Source organism: Rhinopithecus roxellana, chromosome 6, assembly GCF_007565055.1.
Source record: "Rhinopithecus roxellana isolate Shanxi Qingling chromosome 6, ASM756505v1, whole genome shotgun sequence".
Classification (NCBI taxonomy): Eukaryota; Metazoa; Chordata; class Mammalia; order Primates; family Cercopithecidae; genus Rhinopithecus; species Rhinopithecus roxellana.
The window spans coordinates 101,864,100-101,876,719 of record NC_044554.1 but is presented as its reverse complement, the minus strand read 5'-3'; the positions used below and the strand labels follow the sequence as shown (position 1 = coordinate 101,876,719).

The 12,620-nt window shown below is 43.7% G+C and overlaps 1 protein-coding gene across 2 annotated transcripts in view; it reads right to left on the bottom strand.

The window, feature by feature from the left end:
• The window catches only part of SDK1 (sidekick cell adhesion molecule 1), a 982,307-nt gene that overhangs the window by 209,970 nt on the left and 759,717 nt on the right, over window positions 1-12,620 (bottom strand). For both annotated transcript variants that reach the window (XM_030933228.1, XM_030933229.1), the window contains 2 exons: window positions 11,110-11,225; window positions 8,988-9,180 (listed from right to left, as the gene is read on the bottom strand). In XM_030933228.1, the coding sequence (XP_030789088.1) occupies window positions 8,988-9,180; window positions 11,110-11,225 (309 nt within the window). The remainder of the gene's footprint in view (window positions 1-8,987; window positions 9,181-11,109; window positions 11,226-12,620) is intronic.

The following is a 12,620-nucleotide window of genomic DNA, read 5'->3' as shown; positions in this document are numbered from 1 at the left end:
ATAGTTGTAAGAGTCTCAAATGATATTTTGTATTTCTGTGGTATCAGTTATAATGTCTCCTTTTGCATTTCTGATTTTGTTTACTTAGGTAATCTGTCTTTTATTCTTCTTAAGTCCAGCTAGCAGTTTATTGATTTTGTTTATCTTCCCTAAAACCCAGTTTTGTTTAATCATTTGTATTGTTTTTAAGTCTTTGTTTCATTTAGTTCTGCTCTGATCTTTATTATTTCTTTCCTTCTACTAATTTTGGGTTTGCTTTGTCCTTGATTTTCTAGTTCCTTGAGGTGTATCCCTAGACTGTTTGAAATCTTTCTACTTTTTTCTGATGGAGGCATTTATTGTAGGCTCTTAGCACCACTTCTGCTATATCCCCTGGGTTTTTGTATGTTGTACTTCGATTTTCATTGGTTTCAAGAAATTTTTAAATTTCCTCCTTAATTTCTTCCTTGACCCAAAGGTCATTCAGGAGCATGTTATTTAATTTCCATGTATTTGTACAGATTGCAAAGTTCCTCATTATTGATTTCCAGGTTTATTCCATTGTGGTCTAAGAAGACATTGATATAATTTCAGTCTTTTAAAAGTTGTTGACATTTGTTTTATGTCCTAACATATGGTCTATCTTGGAGAATGTTCCATGTACTGATGAAAAGAATTGCGTTCTGTAGCTATTAGATGAAATGTTCTGTAAATGTCTGTTAGGCCCATTTAGTCTAAAGTGCAGTTTAAATCCAATGTTTCTTTGTTATTTTTCTGTCAAGATGACCTGTCTAATGCTGAGAGGGGGATGCTAAAGTCCCCAACTATTACTGTATTGTTGTCTCTCCCTGTAGATCTAATAATATTTGCTTTATATATCTGAGTGCTCCAGTGTTAGGTCTATATATGTTTAGAATTGTTATATCCTCTTGCTGAATTGATAACTTTATCACTACACAATAACCTTCTTTGTCTCTTTTTACTGTTTTTTACTTAAAGTATTTTATGTAACTGTAGCTACTCCTGTTCTGTTCACTTTTGGTTTCTGTTTGCACAAAATATCTTTTTTCATCTCTTTACTTTCAGTCTACATGTGTGTTTACGAGTGAGTTCAGTTTCTTGTACACAGCATATAGTTGGGTCATGGTTTGTTTCTGTTTTTATCCATTCGGCCAGTCTATCTTTTTAGATACTTTAATCCATTTAAATTCAAGGTTATTATTGATATGTCAGGGCTTATTCTAGTCATTAATTGATTTCTGGTTGGTTTAATATATCCTTTGTTCCCTTCTTTCTCTCTTATTGTTTATTTTTGAGGTTTGGTGATTTTCCGTAGTGGTAACATTTGGGTCCTTTCCCTTCCTTATTTGTGTGTTTGCTCTACCAATGGGTTTTATACTTTTGTACATTTTCATGTTGGTAGATATTGTTCTTTCACTTCAGCTGGGGGAATTCATTAAGCATTTCTTGGAGGGCCAGTCCAGTGGAGATGAATTCCCTCAGCTTTTACTTACCTAGTAAATACTTTATTTCTCTTTCATTTATGAAGGATAACTTTTTTTTTTTTTTTTTTTTTTTTTTTTTTTTTTTTTGAGACAGAGTCTCGCTCTGCCCCCAGGCTGGAGTGCAGTGGCGCTGTCTCGGCTCACTGCAAGCTCCGCCTCCCGGGTTCACGCCATTCTCCTGCCTCAGCCTCCCGAGTAGCTGGGACTACAGGCGCCTGCCACTACGCCCGGCTAATATTTTTGTATTTTTAGTAGAGATGGGGTTTCACTGTGTTAGTCACGATGGTCTCGATCTCCTGACCTCGTGATCCGCCCACCTCGGCCTCCCAAAGTGCTGGGATTACAGGCTTGAGCCACCGCGCCCAGCCAATGAAGGATAACTTTTATGTGTATAGTACTCTTGGCTGACAAGTTATTTTTTTCCCCAGTACTTTGAATATATCATTCCATTTTCTCTTGGCAAGTAAGGTTTCTGCTGATAAATCCACTGTTAGTCTGATGGGGGTTCTCTTATAAGTGACTAGATGCTTTTCTTTTGGTGTTTTTGGAATTCTGTCTTTAACTTTTGATAATTTGACTCTAATGTGCCACGGAGAAGACCTTTCTGAATTATATCTATTTATTTGTGGATCTCTGAGCCTCCTGTATCTGCATGTCTAAATCTCTTGCTAGACTTGGGAAGTTTTCAGCCATGATTTTGTTAAATCAGGTTTCTATCCCTTTGGTTTTCTTTTCACCTTCTGGGACATCAAAAATTCAAATACTCATTGCTTTATAGTGACTCATATATCACATAGTCTTTGTTCATCTTTAAATTCTGGAATTCCTTCTGCTGTCTCATCTAGTCTACTGCTGAAGCTTACTATTGTATTTTTAAATTTCAGTCAATGAAGTAATTAGTTCCTGGATATCTGTTTGGTTCTTTTTTTATAATATTTATCTCTTTGGTAAATTTCTCATTCATGTATTGAATTGTTTTTTGGATCATTTTGTATTATTTATCTGTGTCTCTTTTATCTGACATTCCTTAATATCATTATTTTGAATTTCTTTTCGTAATTCATAATTTCTTTTTCATTGGAATCTGTTGCTGGAGAATTACTGTGTTCCTTTGGAAGTGTTACACTTCCTTGCATTTTCACATTTCTTGTGTCCTTGTGTTGATATCTGCACATCTGGTGTAACAGTTGCTTCTTCTAATTTTTTGGATTTGCTTTCATAAAGGAGGGCTTTTTCCTGAAGATGTATCTATGGTGTTGATTGGGTAGGGCACTTTGGCTTTGATTCTGGATGAAGCAGTAGTGTAGTCTCCATATAATTTATTTGGCTGTAAACACCATCAGTGGTATCTGTGATTTCCTCAGCGGCTTAGGGTGTGGTTGTTAGTAGAGGCTCTGGTGAAATTTTGCTGGGGACAGGGACACCAGGTGGGCCAATCCTTGGGCCCCAGTGGTGGCAGCAGTGGGCTGAGTGTGCCTGTCCTTAGCTCCCAGGATGGTCCAGACAGACTCATTCTTGGTGTTCTAGATGGATTGCTCAGGTGCTGGCAATTGCTGCAGGGGGCCAAGCAGGTGGGTGGGTTCTCAGGACCCTGGACAGCAGGCATGCTGTTGGCGTTGACAGTAGCAGTGGTGGGGTAACCCCCTGGTTCCTTAGCAGTCTGCGCTGGTATTGCCGGTGGCTGTGACAGGCTGAGCAGGCCAGTCCCCAGGCCCAGGGGTGGTGTGTAGGAGTGGGTGCCACCTGTGACGGCACAGCAGGTTGGGTGGGCCCGTCCTCAGGTCCCCAGGAGGAGTGCTTAGGTGCTGATAGTGGTGGACAGCGCAGGGTGAACCCAGGGCCGTGGATGGTGTTGCTCATACTCGGGGAGGTAGAGCAAGCTGAGTGGGCCTGTCCTCAGGACCCCTGGTGGTGTCTGCAGTTGCTGCCTGTGGTCAGCAGGGCTGTGGTGACCCCCAGGCTCCTGGCAGAACACTTGCTAGGGGTGGCAGTGACTGCACTGTGGCCCTGCTCCTGCGGAGGTGTGCTTCAGACCCAGGTGGCCGCTGTGGGTGGGAGAGTCTGACCTCAGGGTGCCTGGAAGCAAAGTCAGTCCTCAAGGTGAGTGAAAATGCCCACGAGCCCCACCACTGGGGATCACTGCCAACGGCTTGTGCTTTGCCTCTGGTGGCAGCAGCCAGCAGTGGTGGTGGCTGTGGGCAGGGGGTGTCAGTGGGCCTGCAGGATATGGAGATGCAGAGGCTGTCGGGACCCAGAGCGGAATGGTCTGTCGGGACCCAGGGCAGAACGGTCTGGTGGGGCTGGGCTGTCCGAGCAGCACTGCACAGTAGCTGGTCAGGGCTCGGGCGTGTGGGGCACAGTGTGGGCTCCCTCTCTGGAGCAGGACATCACACAGTCTCCCTGTGAGAGTCTCCCTATGTGAGTCTTGGGGCTGTGAGTTTTGAGGGGCTCTCCTGTGGCTCGGATTGCAGGAGTCTGTGGTGGGAATGTGGACCACGGGGGTCTCTCGCTTTCCCTTTTCACACAGTGGGGAACTTCTCTGGGTTCCCAGCCGATCCCAGTCTGGGAGGAGCTGCCATGCCTCACCTCCCTCCATGCCATAGGTGCTTCCTGTCACTTCTTTATTGAATTCCAGCTTCTCTCTTGGATCTATCTGAAGTGTGGCTACGTACTTGCTATTCTGGTTCTTCTTTATGAAGGAGGCCAGCACCAGATGCCTGTGGTCAGGTGGCCCCTGAAGCTCCTCTCCTTCCAGGCTCCAAACTTTCCTTTTAAAAGCTGCACCCCGCAGAGCTGACTTCAACCCTACCTTCAGTCTTTTAATGTGATATTTGACATTGACAAAGACGTGCTATTATGCTAAATAGGATAAACAGGCTCCCTGCCTATCAAAAAATGATTCAGTTAGAAAATTCTAAAAAAAAAAAATTGAGATTATTTCCAGTTTTCTCTGATGAGACATAAAATTTACAATTGAAAAGCAGAAATAGACATTTTTAAAAAATCATTCACTGAACATTCACCAAGATCGACCATATCCTGGGCCATTAAACAAACTTCAACAAATATAAAATAACCAAAATTATATGAAGTATGTTCTCTGATCATAATGGAATCAAATTAGATTATCAATAGCAGAAAGACAATAGAATCTCCAAACACATGGAAACTGAATAGCACACTTCCAACTAATTCATGGGTCACAGAGAGTATTTCAAAGGAAATAAAAATACAGAGAACTGCATGAAAATGAAAGCACAGAGTGTCAAAACATGTGGGATGCAGCTAAAGCAGCATGGAGGCAGAAATGTACAGCACTAAACGTTCACACTGGAAATGAGGAAAGGCCTTTAACCAATAACCAACATGGCTACCTCAAGAAAGCAGAAAAGGGAGAGCAAAATACACTCAAAACAAGCAGAGGAAGGAAATAATAAAGAGCAGAAATCAATAAAGTTGAAAATGAAGAAGACCATGAAGAAGAGAAGACCTGGAACAAGAGGCTGGTTCTAAAAAAACAAAAAACAAAAACAACAACAACAGCAGCAAAACAACAACAAAAAACAAAAACAAAAAAACAAGCAATAAAATTGATGAACCTCCAGTAAGAATGAGAACATGAAAAAGCCAGAAGATGCCAATCATCAATATCAGGAATAAAAAACAGGACATCACTACAGATCCTGCAGCCGTTAAGAAGGTGGTACTGCAAACACTTTTGTACTCACAAATCTGAATTCTTAGAGGATCAACTCCTTGAAAACCACCAACTCCCAAAACTCAGCCAAGATGAAACAGACAACCTGGATAGTCCTAAAACCATTTATAAATGGAATTTTTTTTTTTTTTTTTGAGACAGAGTCTCACTCTGTCACCCAGGCTGGAGTGCAGTGGCACGATCTTGGCTCACTGCAAGCTCCGCCTCCCAGGTTCATGCCATTCTCCTGCCTCAGCCTCCCAAGTAGCTGGGACTACAGGTGCCCACCACCACACCTGGCTAATTGTTTTGTATTTTTAATAGAGATGGGGTTTCACCGTGTGAGCCAGGATGGTCTCGATCTCCTGACCTCATGATCTGCCTGCCTCGGCCTCCCAAAGTGCTGGGATTATGGGCATAGCCACCGCGCCCAGCCCTATAATATTAAAAATCTTCCTAAAAAGAAGTCCTCAGTCCCAGAGAGTTTCACTCGAAAATTCTACCAAACACTTAAAGAGAAATTGACACCAATTTTACACAATCCCTTCCAGGACACAGAAGAAGTGGGAATACTTCCAAACATAGGAGACCATATAACTCTGATACCAACACCAGACAAAGATAACACACACACAAAGACAACTACAGATTAGTATCTCTCATGAACTTACACGCAAAAGTCCTCCACCAAGTACTAGCAAAGTGAATCCAACAGCATACGAAAAGAATTATAAACCGTGACCAAGTGGAATTTAAGCACACAAAACTGGTTTGACATTTGCAAATCAGTCAATATAATCTAACGTATCAACAAGCTAAGAAGAAAAAACAGATGATCTTGTCAAATGATGCAGTAAGAGCATGTGAACAGAAGAAAGATTTACTCATGTCAAAAACTCTCAACCAATTCGTAACAGTGAGGAATAACTTCAATTTGATAAAAAAAAATCATGCTTAACAGTGAACCACTGAGTGTTTTCCCTCTCAGGTGAGAAGCAGGCAAGGATGTCTGGTCTCACCACTCTTATTCAGCATAGCACTAGAAGTCCTAGACACTGCAAAGCATGCAAGAAAAGGAAATGAAAGGCATACAGGTTAGAAAGGAAGAGCCGCAGGAAGGTGGGTGTGGCTATAAAGGAACCCAGATGACTTTTGTGGCCTTGGAAACATTCAAGATCTTCATGATCGTGGTAGATACACAAACCTACACATGTGACAAATTGGACAGGACTAAACCCACACATATGCACAAAAGAGAAAAAATGAAACTGGAGAAACCCAAATCAGATCTGTGAATTGTATCATCAGTGTCAATATTCTGGACGTGATGCAATACTACAGTTTTGCAAATGTCAGCTTGGCAGAAACTGGGCTAAATGTACATGTTCTCAATATTATTTCATATAATTGCATGTGAATCAGTGATGCTCTCAATAAAAATCTCAGTTAAACATGGCTGAGTGTGGTGGCTCATGCCTGTAATCCCAGCACTTTGGGAGGCCGAGGCAGGCGGATCACCTGACGTCAGGAGTTCGAGAGCAACCTGGCTAACATGGTGAAACCCCATCTCTACTAAAAATACAAAAAAGTTAGCCAGACGTGGTGGCCGGTGCCTGTAGTCCCAGCTACTTGGGAGGCTAAGGCAGGAGAATTGCTTGAACCCTGGAGGCGAAGGTTGCAGTGAGCCAAGAATGAACCACTGCACTCCAGCCTGGGCGACAGAGCAAGACTTTGTCTCAAAAAAACAAAAACAAACAAAACAAACAAACAAACAAAAATCAGTTAAACAAAAGCGGAGAGCAGAGCAAAGGCAGAGTATGGGAAGAATTTCTGGGATCAATGCACAGCAGCACACTGCTTTTCATTTTATCTTTTATTGGTGAGGAGGGGCTGTTGGTCTCAGAGGGTCAAGAAATCTGTGTTCCGTTCCTCCCGTGTCACTCATTTGACACAGACCTTGAATCAATGGCGAGATCGTTCCAGGAGATTGGCAAGGAGAAAGCTAGGCTGCCAAGGGTCAAGGAGAACTTAAGGCATTCAAGGTCAGAGCAATGGTTAGACTGAAAGGGAGTGGGAAGCCATCCCGGCAGCTCCAGGGGCAGCACAATCAGGGAGCTGCCGATTTTGAGTGAGGGAGACCTGAACATATTTGTGGGAGGAGGGAAAGGATCCAACAGTAAAAAGATTGGAAGAAGTAATGGCGCCATGAAGGGGAAGAAGGGAACAGGATGACGGAGCACCCTTAGAGAGGCCCGACTGCATCGTTTGAGAGGAAAGGGGAGAGAGGCAAGGGTAAGGACCTGGAAATGGTGGGTGAAGCGGGAAGGCAAGGAATCCATCCTGGTGGCCTTGGCCTCTGCAAATGTCACCCGCTGGGAGTGCAGTAAGGCTGGGAGTCCAAAAATGGGAGCAGCACGGGGTGGAGCTGGAGACCACTGAACTCCTGTAGAGCCAAGTTCAGAAGGCTGAGCCCATCCAGCTCTGGGGAAGAGACAAGCAGCAGCCCTGGGTGACTTAAAAAAATAATTTTCCTAGTGTTTTTTGTGGTTGTTGTTGTTGAGACAGAGTCTCACTCTGTCACCCAGGCTGGAGTGCAGTAGCATGATCTCGGCTCACTGCAACCTCTGCCTCCCGGGTTCAAGTGATTCTCCTACCTCAAGCCTCCTGAGTAGCTGGGATTACAGGCGTCCGCCACCACGCCCAGCTAATTTTTGTATTTTTCATAGAGACGGAGTTTCACCATGTTGGCCAGGCTGGTCTTGAACTCCTAACCTTGTGTTTCACCCGCCTCAGTCTCCCCAAGTGCTGGGATTACAGGCGTGAGCCACCGCGCATGGCCCTAATTATCCCAGTTTTAACTTTCATTATAAAGGGAGTACAGACTCGTGGTATAAATTAGAAAATGCAGAAAAATACAAAGAAATATGCCAAAACTACTCATAATCATACCACATAGGGATAACAAGTCTTAAATTTGTGTGACATACTTCTTCCAAGGTCTTTTATCTGTTCATATTTCATACAGTGTATTTTAATTAAATTTGGATCTCATAGTTTTGTATACTATTATTTCACAATGTTATATCATGACCATTTTTGCGCACAATTTTTGATCTTCAGAGTTTTGTTTTTCCAACAACTACAAAATATTTCTTATATTGTCATTCTATACTTTTTTCCAATCCTCCCCATCTGGAACATCTGAATGCCTTTCACGTTTTTTCCAACTACAAATAACTGTAACAAGTTGCCTTGTATATAAATCTCTGCGTGCATCTGTGATTATTTTCTCGGGGTAACTTCATTAGCTAATGTTTTCCAGATGCGTCAGCTGGCCTGTGAGCAGAGAAGGAATGGGTTCGAACTGACCAGATGGAGCTAATGCAAACTCTCGGAGCTTAGAAGGGCGTAGGGAGAAGGACCCTGGGAGCGAGGGTCGGGGAAGAACAGGCTGGGAGGCATCAGAGGAATCATGCAAGGAGGTGAGGGAATTAGAAATTGAAGTCCAGATGAAGAGCGAGTTCAGCACGACCAAAGGTGTGGCCTCACAGCTGGAACCTGATTCTCCACCCCCTGTCCCCAGAGCTCCTTCCTTGAGCCAAGGTCACCCTCCACAGTCCACGTGCCATACTCTGCCAGGCATTATCAGTACTGATGCCTGATCTCCCCAGGTGAGCCGACTGCAAGCACTCTAAAACTCTGGGGCTTCCTCGTGATCCACCTCCGCCCTTGCCTGATTCTGGAGGTCGCAGCGGTGCACACCTCTTTGACGACTGACTTAAGAGACATGCAGAAGGAATACTCACTGTCTTCATGAGTCCAGATAAGCTGAGGTGTGCTTGGAGGCCCGTCCCCAGGGGTGGTGAAGCACAGAACGGAAGTGAAGTAGGCGGTAAACTTCTTCAGGTTCGTTATGTGTCCATGGTGGACTCCATGGAAATCTGGGGCAATAGTGACCACAGTGACAGCCTCGGGGGCATCTGCCGGCCATGCCAGAAGCTGAGATGGAACAGGGTGAAAAAGATAGCTGTTTTCAATGGTGCTTCTCCACACTCATGTCTGCAGCAGAATTTTGTTTTGCAATGAATACGTCTTTTAAAATGTAAAGTCATAATTAAGAAAGTCCATAAATCCTACATCTTATAATCACACTTCAAAAAAGTTGAGATAAAAATATATTTTATAGGTTTTTGTATACAAGCATGTATATTTACATGTATTTTATACTTGTATATGTAAATAAAATAACTACTTAACTCATATTGGAATAATGGACACTCCCTCAAATCTTCACCCTCTCTTCACTTAAGAAAGTTAAAAAAATGTATAATATATATTACATATATACATATACACATCTGTAACATACACATATATGGTATATATTATATATACATGTTATATATAACATACTATACAGCATATGTAGTATATTATATACATATATAATATATACAGATATATAACATATACTATATAACATGTCTACTATATATTATATACTATATAGTATACATGATATATACCATGTAATATATATATAACAGTAAAGAATAAAGATGAAATCATCAGTTAATTCAGCTGAAACAGTGCAATGAAACAAACACAAATATTTTTCTGGAAAGCACCTACTTTGTCTCAAAAAAGACATCCATGATTCAACAGGAATAACCTTAATTATTTATAATTTATATCACACTAGTTTCGTGAAAAGGATTTTAGGAGACTGGTTACAATTTTAAAGAAATACAGTCTATATCCACATCCTAAGGAAAGCTGTGTTCATGTTTTGGCAGCATTACGTATGTGTGTGAGTTTTAATTCCTTAGGCACCAAACATTTCTAGGACGAATTGGGTCTGAAAGTTGACATGCTGCCAGACGCAAAGCGTATTTACGCAGATCAAACTGACAACGAAGTCATCAAGTGAACACCGCGGCCTCACCAATGAGATTCGACAGGAGAGGCCAAGAAGGCAAAAGCATCTTGCTTGATCAATACAATTTTCTTTCACAAAAGCTTCTGTCTTTGGATACCTCCGAGGATAAACAAAAGACGGGAAATTTCCAGCTACTTCTGCCTTTCTGGCAGACAAATCGGTGTTGTAGCAAGTTGAATCCAACTGGGGGCAGGGAAAAATGAACCTTGTGTCTGAGGAAACTCACCTTCTGAATGTGAAATTACCAGGTATTGAGGCAAACTAGATGGAATCCCTGCACTGTAAAGAGCTTCCCCTGTCTACCGGCTGTTAAAGACGATTAGAGGATCCATTGCAGCTAAAATCAAGGTGGGCTCCCAAATCCAATCAGGAGAAGCTGATCTGAAAGGGACGATCAGCTGTGCTTCGGGACGGTGTATCCTGGTACATCAGTGAAGTTAACACACTCTGGTAGCTACAGACACAAGAAGTCGGATGGTGGAAATTTGTCTATGTGTCTAATTCAGTCCGGGCAGGTAGCTGGAATCAACTGGTCTCAGTTCTTTAGATAGATAGAACTCTCCCTGAAGTAGAAAGCGGGGAAAGAAAAATATCCTTTCTCCATGGAAATACCACTCATGCTGTTGCCTTTGCTCGGGGCCTGTGTTCTCCTGAGAGGACCTCCTTCTGGGAAGAAGTGGTTTGTGCAAATGTTGATTCTACTCACTGAGACAGGTCTCCCACCCGCCATTTAAAAATCAATGGCCTTTCTCATAAGAAATTGCTCACTGATGTTTGAACCATCCTCTTGATAACTAGGAATTTGAATTTCTGAACCTGCAGAACTGATGCCAAGACTTTGGAATAAATGGTGGTCTCACCAAGGTCAAGACGCCCTGTATCTTGACGCAACCGGCTCTTGAGGCACAGGAGGGGCCGCCTCCAGCTGCGTCACATTGTGGCTCCAGACAACAACAGTTGCCCACAGGCCCTGAACCCAGGCCACGTACCTTGTATCCCTGGTTGATGCCGTTGATAAACTGCTGAGGTGGAGGGTTCCACAGGAACTGAATGGTGGTGGAGTTCACGGCTTCCGTCTGCACGTTCTGCGGGGGCGCGGTGGGCACTGTGGCAGGGTGGTCATTGACGACAGCAGAACAAATGGCAGGAGGCACCATGGGGAGGAGAGACAGAAAGGAAACCCTTAGCTGCCATCACGCTCACAGGCAATGACTGCACTGAGACCAAGGAAGCGTGATGAATGTTTTGGGAAGCTTACAGTGGCATTACCAAGAAACAGAATTGGGCTATTTTTCATTTTCTCTTGCAGAATTCTTTCAGGCAGAGGCAGAAAGGTGGACTAGACCATCCTCTCATTCCACAGATGGGCCTTTCCTGTGGTTCCAAGGTGGATGGCAAGCAAAGCTTTCTCTAATTTCTGTTTCAATGAACAGATATTTGAGATCAAGGCAAGGTTTCATCTAGAAATCCTTCCTCAACATATACCACTATGTTTCAAGCTGAATTGTTCCTTACATGGAAAAAAAAAAACCAAAAACAAACAAACAAACAAACAAAACAAGCAAACAAAATCATCACCTTCCTCCCATATACACTGTTGGAGGCTATATTTCTTTTTGTCTGTCAATGGGGACAATCATTTTTTGATTTTCCGTGGTTTCTCTCTTTTACAGAACAGCTACTGCACCCAATTATATACCCGCCAAATGACTGCCTTCGAGGCATGCCCTTTCTAGTGGACACACTTGTGTAACTGTAAGAGGCAGATGCTCTGCAGAGCAGTAAACTGGTAAAGGGCAGGTCCCTGCCTCTGGCCTGGGAGGGCTGGAGGGCCTCATCTGGACTGTGTTTGGGAGGAAGGGTGGCCTGTGAGGGGTAAGGTCTTGAGAAGGGCACTCTCCACTGGGAAAGCCGTGGGAAAAGGCAAAGTGTTGCCAAGGAGGCTGGTGAGGATGGGTGCACAGGGAGCACGGCTGGATGAGAGGCGGGGGGAAGCGGGGTGCTGACAGTGCACGGGTCTCTCTGGGATTTCCTACCATGCCCAGCAGCGCAGTTAATCACGTATACAGAAGGCAACGGGGGAACTGAAGGCCTTTCAGAAAGGGCAGTGGGCCTGGCTAGCATCTTCAGGATGGGGACCCCGGTGGCCTGCAGAGAGGGGCCAAGCCTCCAGCTGCACCATCAAGACTTCTACTGGGTGGAAGGAAGGTCCTGGCTCTTCAGGTGCTTGTTCTAAAAGTGAGGCACAGAAGCCTAAGGGATCCTATGGATCAGACAGAGAAACAAAAACAAGGGTCTTCTTCGCCAGAACACACGGAATCCCATGCGGTCCTGGTGAAAATCACTACACTCTTCTCAGCTTCCTTCCCCAAAAGCCTGTCTCAGGCAGAGATGAGACAAGTATACACTTGGCCAAGCCCCTCAAGTCTTTTCTTCCCAGGCATGTAGGAGGGCCCTCTGTCCCCATCCACTGCTGGCCACGGCGTGATGCCCCTCAGCC